Raw genomic sequence first — 17,805 nt, forward strand, 5'->3', positions numbered from 1 at the left:
GGTCTTCAGAAGAAATCCTTGAAGGAACACATTCCTCTTAGCAGGAATATTTGGATTTTCAGCTATGTTAGTATAAACACAGCTTCAGACAGGGTGTAAATCTGATCATTACATTTAATTCTACCCTAGCATTAAATATGAATCACGACTAATGGGTGTATGTCAGGACAAGGGCCTGTGCATTCTTTACACAGAAATTTATGACTGTGATCGTTATCACAAGCAATAAACACCAGCTTATAAATACCTCAGCTGCAGAGCAGAGCTGCATGGCTGAAGTCTTGTGCAGCTGCTTTTGAGTCAAGCAAGGGCTCTCCCTGCAGCTCCACATCCCGTTCTGCCTCCCTTTTGGCCTCCCCTGATCACACTCTGTTCTGCTTTGCTCTGTGTGGCTCTGCTGTGCTCCACAGGTACCTCCAAGAGCTTTGAGGGAGACTCTGAGCTAGAATAAGGTGCCAGGAGTACTTTCTTGGTTTGGAAATATTTTTGCTTCTCTTGCTACGTATCTTAGAGTTGACATTGTCTGAGTTCTTCAATGTAATCACTGTCTGAGCCCATTCCCAGAACTCAGGTGCTGTAGGTTGGACTAAAAGCTGGGATGAGGTGATTGACAGGGAGGTGGAGCTGTTCATCCCTCCTCCTGTCACACTAACAAACACTAAGTTGGTTATTGCTTCCAGGAGGACACCTGAGATTCCTTGTACTGCCATGAGAACTCCCTCTTTTACTGGTATTTTTAATAAGAGGTTTGACTTTTTAGGGGAAGTGCTTTCCAAGTCTGGGAAAAAAAAAACCAGAATTAGAAGTAAGGTCTCTGAAGGTTGGAACTACATTAAAGGAACCTGACAGAGTCTTCATGTTCCTCAGTTGGGGTGGCATAAACTTATTACAGGGTATGTTTTGCTCGTAATTTGCAGGAAGACAAAATAACCTTTAATTCTTGGTTTTTGTATTCAAATAGAGGATATGAGCAGACTGACCAGAAAAGCTTCTTTCCCCATTTCGTGTACTCCACTGACACATACAATAGGAAAAAAAATTTAAAATCCTGGCTATTAAAGGGGATTTATTAACTATCAATTAGGAACAAGAGGTGCATCAGAATTGAGAATCTGGCTCTTATTTTTACCACTTGGAATAGAAACATCATAGCTATCTGTTTTGCTGTGTTCCTAAGTAATTAAGCAGCAATGAAAATAGGTGCACACTATTAAAAATCTGCACTTTGTACATTTGTACATTAATCTGTGTACAGTGTATTGTCTGTACATATGTGCAGTATGTAGCCAAAAGGTACATAAAATGGACAACAGGAGTTAAGAAACATACTTTCTATAAAAAAAACACCAGGAGAGAAACAAATCTGAATACTTATGATCCCTGAGCTCAGACTCAACTCATTTTAATGCTTAGAAGTTCTGCTCTCACTTGCTGTTTAGTAATTTTTTCAGCTTCTGTCCTTGAGCACTGACATATAAATAACAGCTTTCATTAACCCTCTTTGGGCTCCAATAAATGTTTAATCCTTCATTCACACAAACAGCTACGAATAGGTGCTCATTTCTATTTATCTCACTTGTTGGTGACATTTTTTTATTAATTTTGATTGCGCATTTGCATTCTACCCTAAGTTGTCTCCTGTGCTAGGTTATTCTCCAGTTACATCTCAGACTCCTCACCGTAATTGTTCAAAATATAATCTCAGTAAAACACATAAGCCTCATTCCAAGCACACAGGTTTATCTGGTTTAAATTAGAATTTAGATAGAATGACAAGAAATGTTCGAGGTTTAATTGCTTGTCATATTTTTACAAAATAAAAACGTTAAAACAATGCTGTTTGCTTTGTGGTGGTCAAAAATAAGACAGTAATAGAGGAAAAAAAGGGTTCTGAATCTGTACTTCTCAAGGAATTAAACATATTATTTACTTGCTGATTAATGTTTCTGGTTTTTATCATTTTCAGCTAGGAAATGGAGCAGGATCACTCTCAATCTCTCATTCTCCATTCTCTTGCTGATGATTAGCATGACTCAGTCCACAGAGCATCAGCAGTATCAGTGACTCAGCCATGTGACACGGGCTCTATCAGTCCATCTAGGAGTGATTTAGAAAAGAGGCAAACACAAGTTTCTGTGCTGAGAGAAGACAACCCTTTCTATTTGACAAAAATGAAGCATTTCATCCCGCCACCCACGGAAGGAAGGGACTTCATGAAGCTGACCGCTTAGCTGCTACCCTGATAGATGTCAATCTATTCCATTACTTTCCAGCAGGTCAGAAAAACATTTTTCTTTTTGGTTCACAGATAATTTGAAAGAATTCATACTCTGAGATTAAGGTGTATTTTCCAAAAAATATTTCATATAAAGCTTTTGGCCCATTCAGTCCCTAGCCTTTAAATACAGAGAGTGGTACTCCCACCGGTAAAGTCACTGAGCAATCTCCAGCTGGAGACTGGAGTCCTTCTCTTATTTCTCTGCTGGACAAAGCATTCTGCAGCATGTGTTGCCTGTCAGGTGGGGCTTAGAAAAATGCTCCCAAGACAGGGCAGGTTTTGTGCTGTTTCTTAAATTATACATTATAAATAGGGGATGCTTTACACATGATGAGAGTAAATGTATTTTCAGTCCATAGCTATGCTTCCCAGTGTGCTGTGGAGTGAAGCTGCTCCTGGCAGTGCTGATATCAACCATGTGTCAAAAATTTCCTTGATACTCACTGAATTCCTGCTACCAAAACTCATCATCCTCTGAACACATACAGGATGTAGCCTACGGCAGTATTTTTCATTCTTTGCCTTCTTTCCGGTAAATAAATCTAAGTTAATCTTTTTAATAGAGTTCCTGAATTTTTTTTTATTTACAGAGTGAGCCCTAAAGAACATTCCCTAGATGTGTCCTTTATTTTCCCCAGTGAATGCAGAGGTTCTGCTAACATTTGTTAGGTGTGGACATCTTTGCAGGGGACTATTCAAATTATCAGCAGATACTAAAAACCACTGACAATTTCAAAGTTTAGTGAAATAGACAACACATTCACACCAGCAGTATACCCCAACAAGAGGAGCCAAGAACAGTGAAGAACAGTTTAAAAATCTGCTGATAATCCAGTATAACAAATACAATTTTTGCAGTACGTATCAACTGCAAAGTGATCTAGCTAATGAATCCTTAAATTTCACTCTGGCAGCAATTCAGAGAGCTGGAGCTCCCTAACAGTGAGGTGATTAGAGTTATCTTCTCCATTTTTAATGAGACATATACTAACACTGTGAGCTTACTGCAGAGTCAGCATCCTGGGGATCATCTGCAGGCCATGTGCTTTCTACTAAATGGAAGGGGAAACACGGAGCAAATCTTTACTGCTGAAATTGCTTGTTGGGCATTTTACAGTGGTGTCTTGGACAGGGGAACTGCAGAGAATTCAGCAAGAATCAGAAGTTGTTTGGCCTGTGTGTCAGTTCACCTGCATTTGGGTTACACAGAGGGGCTACACCATACAGAGCAGGTTAATTAGAAATCAGACTTCCCCTGGAGCAGGCTCTGTCCAGCTCCTTGGCTCTGAGTGGCTTCTGAACAGCAACCACAGCAAACTGGGATTCATACCCCACCGAACAAACAATCCATCTCACTGAAATGAGGGATGGCCCTTGCAGCATTTACCATCTACAGTTTTAAATTGTGGTATTTAATTTGCATCTTTCAGTCTGCATCTTTCCCCTTGTGTTTCAGGATGACTTGGTAAAGATTTCTCTGCATAAAGAGAGCATCTATTTGATGCTTTGTCAGAAGTTAGTCAGAGAGGAAAGAAGTACCAGTGTTTGAATAATTTTACCTGTAGTTTCAGAAGTAATAACCAAAAAGAGATGACAAACATGACGTGCATTTACAACAGGGGGGAAAGTGCTGTTTTCTACAGTGTCAGCAATTCCCATTTTGCTAGTATGTACAATTTTGTAGTGAAAGGGTTTGAAAAAACAAAGGACTCCCTCATCTGGCATCAATGCCCAGAGCAGCAAGTTCATAAACCTAACCGGCTTCTCAGGGCACTAAATTCCCAAATTATCAATTTCAAATATTAAAAGAGCTAATTACATGATTTAATGGAATAATTTTAAATTATTTGATTCTAAAAGAAATAAATTCTGAGTAAATTATAGGTTCACATGGAATCTGCTCATGATTTGAAGCTTTATGCGGAATCTGACCGCAATTTATAGCTTGGATTATTTCCCACCACCGGATTTGGCAGGGGCTGCACTTGTGTAATAGCATATTAGACTATTTAGATCTTAAATGAATCATCAACTTCCTGTAGACACTTGCACTGTAACACCACCAAATTTTGTACACATAGCAATAAAGCCAAGCTTTTAAGAGCTCTGCTGTCTGCTGACCTGCATCTTCCTCACGACTTCGGAAAGATCTGTGATCTCAGGAAATACAACCTGTAAATACCACTGCTCTGAAACAACGGATCTGCTGGATCCTGTATGAGCAATTGATGAATTGTTTAATCATGGTATAAAGGTGGAGTAATCAGACAAACGAGGCTGAAGTTAAATCTGAGTATCCAGCTCTCCCACAAAAGCTTCCTTTCTAGACCATGAGGAAAGGTTGGAGGTTTATCAGCAGACACAGCTGGAAAGGAGACGCGGGGGAACCACAGTAGCTCCATCAGCTGAGCCGTCTGCCCAGAAGCTTATGCAATGTGTGTTGTCCGCAGAGTTCCAAGTGTTCACCCTAGAGATCTCTCCCTGTAACACTCTGTGCTTCCTGGGCACTTGGAAGGTTCAGGGATCTCGGCTGCCAAAAGATTAGAGAGGAAAAGGTGCTTCGAGGTCACGTTCAGTTTGAACGCCACGGAATCTGCCAACACTGGGACATACCCCTTTGGCTTTCTGCTGGATTTCAAACGTTTTTACTGGCAGGAACCGACGTGAGGAAAATCCCGGGGCTGATAGAGGAGTTTTCCTTCTTCCCGGCAAATAAACTTTCTTTTCGAACGGGAGGAACAAACGAAATAAGGTTCCCCTTTTCCTGGAAGCCCGGCACTATTCCAGCCCCAGAGGGGCCGAGGGGCTCCCGCCTCCCGCTCCCTGAGGGGAGATCCCGCTCCCTGAGGGGGTGTAAAGCCATGACCGAGGGAAAACGAGCTCGAGAGGGGTTTTATCCCGCTGCCCTGTGGCACGATCGGCGCTGGAGCGAGTCCGGAGAAGGGAACAGAGCTGGGGAAGGGTCTGGAGCACAAGTCCTGTGGGGAGCGGCTGAGGGAGCTGGGGGTGTTCAGCCTGGACAAAAGGAGGCTCAGGCAGGACCTTATCGCTCTGCAATTCCCGGAAAGGAGGATGTAGCCAGGGAGGGTCGGGTTCTGCCAGGCAACCAGCCACAGGGCAAGAGGACACAGCCTATGGAACTTCCCCTTGTGTGCCAGGGGAGGTTCAGGTTGGACATCAGGAGGAATTTCTCCACAGGAAAGGTGATTAGACTGGAATGGAATGGAATGCGCACGGACGCGGTGGAGTCACCGTCCGTGGAGGTGTTTAAGGAACGACCGGACGTGGCACTCAGTGCCATGGTCGAGTTGACACGGCGCTGTTCGGTCATAGGTTGGACTCGATGATCTCAGAGGCCTTTCTCAACCTAACTGATCCTGTGATTTATGTGATTTATGTGATCTGTCCGCAGCCGGGGCCGAGGAGCCGGGCTGGGACACCGCCGCCCCGCACCGTATTTACCAGCAGTGAGCGCATCCCCGTTACCGTATATACCCACACGGGTACGCCGAAAGGCGGCGTTACCATATTTACCGACACTCACTCGCCACCACATTTCAAGGACGCGGAGCCCAACACGTGCTCCCGCACACCACAGCAAAGCCGTAATGCCCCGAGAAAAGCGCATGCGCCGTGCGGCGCCGGGGGCGGGAGCGCGGCCGCGACCCGGTGGGGTGAGGAGAGGAGGGGCGGCCGGTCCCGCCTCCTCCTTCTCCTCCTCCTGCCCGCGGTTCCCGGTGCTGCCGGTCCCGCCTCCTGCTCCCCGCGGCTCCCGGTGCCGCCGAGGCCTGCCCCGGCCCTGACTCGCCGGGCCCCGGGGCGTCGCGGAGCCATGGCGCAGCGAAGGGTGGCGGAGCGCGGGCCTTGCCAGGCGGCGGCGGCAGCGGAGAGCGCCAGGCACCAGCGTCAGCTTCTGGAAGGTGCCGGGGGCTCGGGGAGGCGGGAGCGGGGTGACTTCGCCCTGGTATCAGACGGTGCCCGATGCGGGTTCCCGGGGACGGTGCCCGGAGCGGCTGTCGGTGCCTCTCGGCGCCTCGGGCACCGGCCCCGTCCCGCGCGGGCTCTGGGGCGGCCGGGCCAGGCCCCTCACGGTGCGTGTGGGGTGAGGCGCCTCCCGCCCCGCGGGGGCCCAAATGGGGCACCGACCCCTTTCCCTTCCTCTCTGCATGAGGGAACACGCGTGTTTCCATGTGTCTGTGTGTGTATGTGTGTGTGTGTTTGTGTTATTCCACTACCGGCACGCCTGAAGTATAGAAAGTGGAAGAGGCAGGAAGCGCAGTGGGCTGTGTTTTTCTTTTTTGGCCCTATAAGTTGTTTATTTGTTTATTTATCTGTCATTTATTTTGCTCCTTGGAGAAGGTGTTGTCAGAATAAGCACGGTTACGGTGCAGTGGAGCAGATTGCCCAGAGAGGGTGTGGAGTCTCCCTCAGTGGCGATCCTCAAGAACCGTGTGGGTCCAGTCTTGTTCCGTGACCTCTGGGAAGGCCCTGCCTGAGTTGGGATATTGGACCAGATGACCACTGTGGTCCCTTCCAGCCTGACTGTCCTGTGATTCTGTGGTTGTAATTGCTTTGTGGATGCTGCCTTTGGCCTCGGCTGACCCAGAGCACACCTGTGGGGTCGCGCTGACCTGAAACCTAAAAAACCTTAAAACCGATAAAATTGCCAGCTCGCCCAGCCGGCTCCGTGGGTTTCGTCATCCAGTCGTTGCATTTCACAACAGTGAGGTGTCAGCGTGACCCGCTTGAGTGTTGTGTGTTGGCATTGTAGCTGTGCCAGCGGCATCTGCGAGGGAAAACACAACCTTGGCTCTTCGTGTGTTCTTCAGGTGACCCTGGGTGTGAAGCTGGATGAGCCTCAAAATGCCTGAGGAGAGAGTGGTTTAACACATCCAGTCATACACACTCCGGTGTGGATGCAGAGAGAGTACTTAGTGTGGTGTTCATTTCAGTTTTAAATTCTTTATGTGGGTAGTTTCATTTGTGTTAATGTATGGCACATATGTGGTAATTTTGATAAAAATCTAAAATACAGAAGAGGCCTAGAATGTCATTGTGTCACTTTCTGTACTCTCATTGCTTCCACTACACAAGGATGTAAAGGCTAATAAACACTTATGTATATATATCCATATGAGTGTAAAATATGTTTAATTCCCAAGACTAGGAGCTGTGATGTTTATATCACAGGCTTGCATGTGTGTTTATGTAAGTTTCCTCCTAATGAGTATGTCTCACCTAACTGGCTGTGTCTGGTAATCTTTCATTAGAGGGGAAAAAAACTCAAAATCTGTTAATGAGCAGGTTTTAAAGTTATGTTGTACATCCTGGAAATTTAACTTCAAGTTAAATCTCTAGTTAATTAGACTGGCAGTTTTCTGGCAAAAAGGAAAACATATGTATGGCTTACGTTGTTTAGCTCTGTTTTTTCTCTTTACAAATATATTCATTAACTGAGGCTTCAATTATTATGGATCATAGAAGGTGACTTCTGTGGGATGTTTGGCAGTGTAAAAACTTGAAAGTTGTTTGAAAGTTTTTTTTCTAACTTTGTTTCATGTTTAATTTCAGGGAAAGCTCTTGCAGAAGGTGGATCAGCTCGGACATCACTTCTTATTTTAGTGTCCATCTTCTTATCAGCTGCTTTCCTTATGTTCCTGGTATATAAAAATTTCCCACAACTTAGTGAGTAAGTATGTTATGCAACTTTAATTTATCAATTTATTTGCTTTTTAGTATCAGATTGTAGAGGAGCCTTCATGGGGATATGACATGAACTCAGAGAATTGTTCTTGATCTAGGGTTTCTGTTGCACAGTGGAGATCCTGTGTTTTGAGGTGTTACCCCCAGCACATTATCAGTGGTAACTGACTCGGTTCTTAACCACCTTCATCTGAGAGCCAGAGTGTGTTTGGTTCAGGCTGTGTTCATGTGGAACTTCCTTGTACCTTGGTGAAAGTAGAGGCTGTCACCAAAGGGGGAAATCCTTCTTCCTTCCTAGCTAAACTTTGCCTTTTCTTTTTTACCTTGTTGCACCCAGTTTGTGTTGGGATGGCAGGCAGGTGGAAGCCTGCTTATCTGACAGCTTTCTTTTTCATTTTTAGTAGTTAAATTTCTGTCTGATTAACTTGCTCAACAAGGTCAGTTTGCAATGGCCCATCCCTGCTCAGCCTGATACAGAGGAAGCGAAGATACTCAAGTGTGCTGCCCAGGGTTGCACCACATTAAGGTGTGACATGAGATTTTGCCCTCAGAATTTTGTTTGTGAGGTGAAGTTCTGCCACTCCTGCTGCACTTGAACCATTATGAATGACCCCAGCACTGAGGCAGCTGCAGTTGGTTTTGGCTGAAAGGTTGGCTGCTTTCATTTGCCAATGTTTGGTTTGCGCAATTTTTTCTTTTTGGTCAGTACTTGGTAAGAAAAAAAAAAAACAAACTAGAAAAGTAGCACATCATTGTACTGAATAGAAAACCCAGCTTGCAAATATCTAAAATTGGGGGTTTTCTAATATAAACCACACTGTAAATATTAGGTGTTCATCTGAGAATGTTATTGCAACAATAATCAAGTTTTGTTTGCTGAAGCTGTAATTTAGTGATGCAGTGTATCTAATTATCTTTGTATTCAGTAAGTAATTGTACTATGCTCTTTGATTATATTTCCATCATTCCTGGTCTTTGGTTGTTTTTTTTTTTTTTTTTTTCCCTCTCCAGAGAAGAAAGAGAATGTATAAAAGTTCCTAGAGATATGGATGATGCAAAGGCTTTGGGAAAAGTCTTGTCCAAATACAAGGACACATTTTACGTTCAAGTGTTAGTGGCTTATTTTGCCACATATGTTTTGTATCCTTTTTCTGATATAAAGGGAAGTTTTGATGTATTCATGCTTCTCTGAAAAAATAAATGAAAAATGCAAATTGATAAATTATTGGTTATGGGTGAAGTTTAACATACCTAAGAGTGTCTATAAAGAGACACAAATATTTTAAAATCTTGGAAATTTAAAAACATTTCTGTGTATTAGGCTTGGTCTCACTTTAGTGTTATGATAACTTTTAAAATAAAGTGAATTTTGAGGTTGAAATTACTGTTTGTTCTAAAAGAAAACTGAGACTACTGCACTTCTCTTCCCTGAGACATTCAAAATTCTACATAAGTGTAATTCATAGAATATTTAGCAGTTTTTCTGAAGTATTTTGAGCCATCTTTCATCTCTGCACTGCCCAAATTCCCAAAACCAAATCTCTGTTTTCTTTTAGAGAGACAAATTTCTGAAGTATTTTCTGTCCAGGGAGACACAAAGGCTACCTATGTTCTCTGTTGACTTCTTTTTCCTGAGTGCTGGATATATTAATTAATCATTAAACACACTCTTAACTGGAACACTTAACTAAAGGTTAATACCTTTAAAGTAGAAGAGGTTTGCTTCACACTTTTAATGCAGGAGGCTTTTGTAACTCAGGAGAGTCAGCATTGAAGTGCTGCTAGTAATTATCCTTCAGCTCATTCTTTCACAAAAAGTGAAAGGGTGTGAAGTGTTTCACAAAAAGTATTTCATATTTGCCAAATTATAGATTTATGAAGAAAATTAAAATGTTAGTTTATATATTAACAAGGAGTAAAATAAATAGTCTCTTTATTCAGCTGCTCTAGCAGTTCTAGATGTGATGACCTTTACTGTCTCAGCAGCAGACTCTGATCAGTTTCCAGGCATGGTACAGTTACCTCTGAACCTTGCTTAGCAAAAGCTGTACTGGCTGTAATGCATTCAGGAAGATTATTGGGTTTTTTAATATTTCAGTCAATATAACTTGAGGAAAATAGTGTGCAGGGTTTTTTGGTTTCTGACTTTCCTATCCAAAGTGGGAAATGCATCAGTGTCTCAAGTATGCCTAGCAAGCCTTAAGTGCAATAGCTTGCTTGCTTATGCTGCAGAAACGTAATTCTTGCCTTTTAAAAAAATTTCTGACTGAAATTAGTGATCAGCTCTTGTAGCTAGTGATTACACCAAGCCTGTTTGTAAGGAAGTAGTAGCTGCCTTCATACATTTCAGTCTTCCATGAAACTTGTGCTTATAGGCTAGGACAGGCCTGTGAACTTCGCAGAGAGAATATCTGAAATTGCACATCTCTAGTCAGCAGTGTAAAATCAGAAGTACATGTTTCATGGAAGTCACAGTAAATCCTCTGTGGCACTTGTAGCACAGATAAAGAGAAAAACGTAGTCAGCTTTTATTACTTAGTTATTACTTTATTACTTTTAAACTTATTGTTCGTGTGTGTGGTGCCGAATCTACATCTCATTGCTCTCTGCTGGAGCTTCTTGTGCTACTCCACAAAAAGTTTTTTGAAGTAAGGATCTTGAGAGGCCCTGCCTATTTATGCTTTTTCAAATGGTAAAATGTATCCTGACTGCTTATAAAATTAAGAAGCGTGTAGCTTTTAAAAGGTGTGTTTTTCCTTAACTGAGATGCATCCAGCTTGCAAACATTTGCTATTCCTGGGTCTATATTTCTCAGTATCCTGTCAGGGTTTCTTTATCCCTTCCCACTGGCCTTATTTCTTGTTTGTTTGGTAAGTATGGAAAGCAGTGAGTGCATTTATTTCTTTCTATCAATTTGGAATACAACCAAGCATCTAAACAGCTTCCTGTTGGAAATGATCAGTCTGAAACTGGCAAACACTTCAGTTTCACACTGAGCTGTTTCTCCAGGCTTTCTTAATAATGAAGACATTTGAGTGTGAATTAGCCAGAGTTTCTTTTACTCTAAATTTGTTTAGCATCTGCCAGAACCCAGTTGTAATTTCACAACACAATTGCTCTGGTTTTATTATCACACTGCAAAATGCATCTGTTTTTTAACTGGCTTAAATATGCAAGAAGCTTAGTTGAACATTTGAAATGTATGTTATTAACTTTAAAATATGCCATGGGAAAAGATGCAACCAGAATGAGCCTTAGTATTGAGAAGGTACAGAGGACCCTATTCAGTTTCTATGTTTGAATTTCTTTAATGGCATTGTGCCTCTTATTTGCAAAGCTTTCACTGTTCAAAGTCTTAAAACTGAAGGAGCACTCAATATTAACTGATAAGTAATCAATGTTGTCTACTTTGAGTGTTGAGATTGATCAAAATGCCTTGGGAATAAACTGTGTTGTGTCAACAACATTCTTAGGGATGTGTACATACTGCTGAAGGAGAGCCCTAATGGAGGGCTGCATTGAAACCTGCTCTAGCCAGGCAGACTGATGTTAATTAGTTCCTGCTCATTTGTTGTCTGGGTTTTTTTCAGTGCTCAGGACTTGGAGCTTCATTTTGCTATATGCTCTCATACCTAGTGGGACGTCCCGTCGTGTACAGATATTTAACAGAAAAAGCAGTAAAATGGTCAGAACAGGTAAGGTTTCTAGAGCTGCTGGAACTTCTTGTACAAAATGTGACATGGAATAGCATGGAAAACTAGGAGGTCTTATGCTCATGTATCCAGTTACACAGAAGGGATTCTGGAAGTATTCCTAATTTTGTGGTATTTCCCATGGGAAAGTTGTTCTTATCTAGGAAGTGTTTGGAACTGATCCCCCTGGTTTATTTAGTGTCAATAGGAAACCTCTCCAGCTTCAGGCAATTTCAAGTAATTGCTCTCTAGGCATTAACACTAATGAAAGCTGGGTTTGTGTTTTTTTGTTGGAGGAACCTGTAGCTATATGTCTGATTGAAAAACCTTAATTTGAACATGTTATTATAGTTGGAGCATTTAGAAACTTTTTCTTACAGTATCTGGTGACATTAATTTCAGCAAGTCTAGATTGGGAGATAAACCTAAAGGTTCATTTTGCAGTACAGAAATACAGTGTGAGTTGTACTTGACCTTATGTGTCTTTCTTTGATACTCTGCAACATTCAAACAAATTTTTATTTTTTGCAAGAATGAAGCACACGTACTCCATTCAAGATTTTTTGTATTGTCATTTAATGCTTTAAACTTCTTCCTCATTAGATAAGATAGAGAGCTGTGTCTGGTAAAATTGGCCTTGTTAGATTATATAGTATAATTTTGACTCTTGACCCAAGTAGATCTTAATATTGCAGTATAATCTTGAGGCTATTCTGTGTAGCAAATGGGCACTATTATTGCCATTAGTAGAACTGAACACGTGACTTAAAATTGCATGTGCAGCTCATATCTCACTGTTTCCAGGTTAATTGGACTGTATCATGCTTACATATTGAGGTTAAGGCATTTTATATGCAGCATTAATCAATACTTACATATTGTCCTTCGTTAAGGTTTAAAAAACTCATGGTGCTCCTGATTTTGGTGTTACAGTTAAATTTAAACTTGGCTAAAACTGAGAAACAGGGCTGTGAGTGGGGTGAGCTGCCATGTGAGATTTCGGGTGGAATTGCAATCAGACCAGGTTTGTTTTCAATTGTTTGGGGCTTAAGCTTGGTGCAGATCTGTCAGGATAAGCCAGAATTGTGGATGCTTGGCTGGCATTGCAGTGTGACTCAAGGTTACATTGCTGTGTGAAGGGGCTGATGTGCTAGAAACAGGCTGGAAGGAGAATAGGCTTTGTTGTAGCATTGGTGTAAGGAGCTGGGCTAGACCTGCAAACACAGTGAAGACTGTGAAGGAAGTTGGAGCTGTTGTTGCCCCTGGGTAAATGTTAATGCTGGGCACTGTAACCTCTGGGGAGACAGGCTTTGGAACTGTGCTGGGAGCAGCCACCTTGTGAAGTTCAGAGCTGTGACCTGGCTGAGTTTCCAAATGAGGAATGTATCTGTGTTTCAAACTTGATCACAAATTAGGTCAGAAAAAGCTGAGGAACAAACTTCACTGCTAGTTCCTGCAAAAGCTTTAGGAATGGGATGACAGGCTGGCTGTGGTGACTGGGCTGTGGCTCTGCCTATGACTCCTTTGTTGCTTGAGCTGGCTGAGTCAGTCAGACACATCACTGCTCTGCCACACACAGCTATTCCCAGGCTGATCTCAGTGCTGTTTAACAGGTGATTCACTGGGTATTCTTCCCCACATCATGTGTTTTTAACTGATTTTTATATTTGCCACACATAAATGTCTACAAAAAAAAAACCCAAAAAAACCTTTAAACCTCTATGGTTGTGTATTTTCAAGGTAGGGATTTTTTTAACCAAATTTTTGTTTGTTTTTGTCTTGGCAGGTTGAACGACATAGAGACCATCTCATTAACTACATAATATTTTTGAGAATAACACCTTTCCTCCCCAACTGGTTTATCAATATCACATCTCCTGTAATCAATGTGCCATTGAAAGTGTTTTTCATTGGCACTTTCTTAGGTAAGAATTGTGGCTTGTGAGCTACAGTTTGGGGTGGCCAGAAGAAGGGGTATACACTATGGCTTTTTTAATTGACTTACTTTTGCACATACTTTTTAATCTGATTAGGAAACAATCCAGTATTTTTCCTTTATGAACTTTATGAAGAAGTTCATTATTTTTCCTTTATGAAAAATCATTTCATAAAGAGAACTTGAAATCTGCAGAGTCTAAAGAGCAGAGATTTTTTGCTTAGTCTCCTGTATTTGAGTTTGCATGAAAAATACTAATGGCTTAAAACTACTTCTTTGGATAAAGGTTTTTTATCTTTGAATTCTGCATTTACAGCCCACTTTAAAAAAAAAGGTTCAAGACAACAAAATCTCAACATTCTGATGTTAAAATTTGGATGACTAATTTTTAAAGGTTTTTTACTCTAACAAGCTGTTTTTTCATCCTTTCCTTGTTTCAGGTGTAGCACCACCGTCTTTTGTAGCCATTAAGGCAGGAACAACGCTGTACCAGCTTACAACAGCAGGGGAAGCTGTTTCCTGGAACTCTGTTTTTGTTCTCATGATTCTAGCCATCCTCTCCATCCTACCAGCTCTCTTCCAGAAGAAACTGAAACAGAAGTTTGAATAAGGATCAAACTGGACCAGAATTTCCCATACTTCATCTCAGGATCAGCACTTCCGATATTTGTATATTTGCTTTTCTATTGGATCTTAAGCAATTAAAGGGGAGGCTTGTGATTGATAAGAATGTCTTTAAATGAACACATGGCCTTAAACTGAAGGAAATGTGTTCAGAAATGTACTGCTTATAGTTTTGTAACCAAACACCAGTGTTTTACTTTGGGAGGGTGTGTGTGTGGTCCTCAGGGTGAGGGAAGTCAGAACACAGATGTAACATTTTGCTCTGGTTACATGCAGAGCAAAAATTGTGATGTAGACATAAACTACAAGTGATGCTTTCTAACACTTGCAGGAAAAAAACCCTGAACTATTCAGTCCAACTTTGTAACATTCTCTGTAGGCTTGCATGTGATCTGGTCTGAGTGCATTTCTCACTAACAATATTCCCTTCTTTTTTGCCTTGGGAAGTTTCAAAATAATAACGGTGCTCACTCAGAAACAAAGATTCTTTGCAGTACTTTAACTACGATGTTATTCTCGTTCTGGTTGTTTACTTCTATTTATTAGTGCTGTATGGAATTAAATACTTGAACCTACATATGCTTTACTTACTGAATTAACAAAGGCAGAGTGTCACATCATTCCCTCTTGGTCCCTGTAAAGTTTTATTCTGGGAGTGGATATAGGAAGGGAGGGAGCAGCTTAGAATGCTTATCTTGGCTAGCTGATGAATTTTTAAGTTCTAATTTTCATTTCTTCAATGTTGATTATTTTGCCAATATTTCACTCGCATAGATTTATCCTGCCAACTTAAGAAAGTGATGGTATGTTTATATAAAACTTGCAACTTTCTCAAGTGATACAGAAATGCTTAAGCACTGTATAATATTACCATTTCTGAAGCAATATGTAAAGAGTATAAAATTTCTCATTGCAGCTTGATTAGCTGAAAGAAATGTCAGGTCCACAAACTGGTGCAGTTCCTATGAAACAGCTGATCCCAAAAAACATTCAGAGCACCATGGAACAGCAGGCTCTTGTGTCCGTGTATATAAAAATTGGGGTTCCATTGTCTGCCAAGGCAGTGCCCAAGGCAATGGGCAACCAGCCATGACTCACCTTCAGTAGCAGTTTATGTATTCTCTCAGTAAGGTACAAGATACCTCCCCCTGCGCTTCCAGCTGTGGTACTTTGTTGTGTTGTCAGTGGAATCTCATCAAACAAGGCCCTGGTCAGTGAGGAACTGGGGAGCACATTGGTGCTTTATCTGACTGAAACCAGTGCTGCTCATGTGCTTTAAGCTGATGCCCCTGCAGTGTCTTGCTGAAAAGGGACTCAACACATCAGCATGTGCCCCAGTTCCCAGGGTTTATTAGTCTGTGTCCTTGTGTTAACTCATGATCATATCATAGATCTTCGAGATGTAAGCGAACAGTTCATGAATGTGATATGTAAAAGGTACTGACTGCTACCTTTAAAGGGTTTATTAATTTTTGTAACATAATGTTAATTGACTGCTTCGTTTCATCACAGTATTACTTGTAAATATATAGTAAATATTATTGGTACACCATTTGTCTTTTATTTAAATCCAGGCTGCACAGTAAATGATATTTTTTACCTAAGTATATAAAGGAATTTATATCAGTTCTTTTTTCAAGTTTATTGCAAGATCATTCAGCTTCAGCAATTCTTTTGTTATTTAGAATTTACTGTAAAAGTGTACTTTGGCATTTTAAACTGAACAGATTACTTTTATTGCTGCCATTGTAATTTCCAGAGCTCCTGTACCCAGGGGATTTATTCCATAGTAAATTTGGATGTGAACTGAGCCATGTGAGCAAGTGTCCCCTGGATTACTGAGTGTGAAGCTGCTGTAGATTTACAGCCTACTTTTCTGCAGAGTTAACTTTTCATGCAGATGAACTCTCAGAATAAATTACTTGCTACTTATTTTCTAGTGGCTTTTCTCAAAATTTGTCTCAATTCCTGGTCAGTAACAGAAGCTGTAGTAAAATCCCTCCCATGCTGTTTAAAGCCAATGTTTTGATACAACCTTGTCACTAAAGAAGGAGCTGAACTCAATCTAACGTGACTTGTGCTATCACTTGACATTTTCATTGAGTCCTGTTTCACTGTGGAGATGGGATCAGGCTTTGTTACTGAAAACCTGTTGTGTTTCAGCCATAAGACTGGCTTCCCTTCACAATAACTAAAAGCCTTAAGACCTTAAAAAGGTTCAAAATAGGCATTAGCATTTTTTTTTTAACCCATCCCTTCTGTGTTTATCTTCAGCTGCCAGCAGCCTGAGGTGCTTTCCTAACCTTTGAGGACTTCTGAGGGTTGTGCAGAATAAGGCAAGCCTTGTGGAAAGCAAAAAAACAGCACTGTGCTATGGGGTACTGTACCAGCTTACTCTTTCCTTTAGGGAATCCTGCAAGTGATCCAAGAGATAGTCATAACATTTTGACAGAAAAACAGTGGCTACCATGAAACATCAGGACATCAGAAAGAGGTAGCTTTGTTTTGTATTTGCAAGGGATTCTGAGCTGTTAGATGACCTGTTTATCTTTTGGATTTTTTTTTTTTTTTTGATACCTGCATGACATCATTACTAAGTGTCTCTTGTCATTTGATAATAAAGCTGTTATATAAAATCTGAAACACTGTATTTTTTGAGTGTGATGAAGCATGCCGAATTTCCCACTAAGCCTAATTTTTTATTAACCTGTTTAAAAGGGGCGAGTTCTTCTTAAATGATATTTTTAGTTACTGATTAAAAATTAAAACTGATCTGATTACATCTGTTGATGAGATTAATTCTATTTCTACCTTCATTTCAAAATAAGTAGGTAAATTTGACTCTCTGAAATTAATTTCTCACATACAACAGTAGTTTTGAAAAGTTTGATTTGCGTTGGAAGGCAACCAGGTCTAACTTCTGTCTCTTCAAATACATCTGTTTGCATAAAATGCATTTTTTTTGCATTAATCCCATATGGAAGAGCCCTGTGCCAGAGTTATTTCAGCTTATTTCACCTTCCTGTATTATTCTGTTGAGGCCAATTTATGAAATGCTTTTTTTGCCTTGTATAGAAAACTGCTGAAAGGGTGAGATAGAAGAAGTAAAAGTCAAAAATGCAAAGCTTTTGTTAGTTGATGATACTGTTATGCAAAGTCAAAATGTTTTTGGTTTTTAGGCAGCTGAAGATTTTTGTGTGTTCTGAGGATTTCTGTCATGTGTAGTTTCCTTCTGTCATCATGTGGAGTTTGGGAACCCTATAGTTTAGTATGGCATTGCTAAGAGGGAAATGAGAAAGGGTTTTGACAGGAAAGCAGGATCCAGAGCAACTTTCCCAAATTTCCATCAGAGAGAAGCAAATACTCCCAGCTATTTTTATGACCAATTGATGTCTTGCAATGACAGACATTTATAACTCTCAGCTAGTGGCTTTATAGCTCCAGATCACCCGAACTGGCTGTAACTAAACTAACTAAAAGTTACAGCCTTTTTGTACTGGCAATTAATATAAATAATGGCATATTTACTGATATACCATAACTCCCCTTGCAGTTCTTAAAATATTCCACCT

The 17,805-nt window shown here is 41.0% G+C and overlaps 1 protein-coding gene across 2 annotated transcripts; it reads left to right on the forward strand.

The window, feature by feature from the left end:
- The first annotated feature begins 5,940 nt into the window (after positions 1 to 5,940).
- Positions 5,941 to 17,015, forward strand: TMEM41B (transmembrane protein 41B). 2 transcript variants are annotated; one of them, XM_015631964.3, is made up of 7 exons: positions 5,941 to 6,198; positions 7,850 to 7,967; positions 8,993 to 9,121; positions 10,758 to 10,851; positions 11,572 to 11,676; positions 13,460 to 13,598; positions 14,050 to 17,015. In XM_015631964.3, exons 1-7 carry the CDS (start codon positions 6,111 to 6,113, stop codon positions 14,217 to 14,219), a joined length of 843 nt encoding a protein of 280 aa, XP_015487450.1. In that variant the 5' UTR covers positions 5,941 to 6,110; the 3' UTR covers positions 14,220 to 17,015. The 2 variants fall into 2 exon arrangements, with proteins under 2 accessions (XP_015487450.1, XP_033370927.1); XM_033515036.1 differs by lacking the exon at positions 5,941 to 6,198 and adding an exon at positions 6,376 to 7,107.
- Positions 17,016 to 17,805: the final 790 nt, after the last annotated feature.

Source organism: Parus major, chromosome 5 (assembly GCF_001522545.3).
Source record: "Parus major isolate Abel chromosome 5, Parus_major1.1, whole genome shotgun sequence".
NCBI lineage: Eukaryota > Metazoa > Chordata > Aves > Passeriformes > Paridae > Parus > Parus major.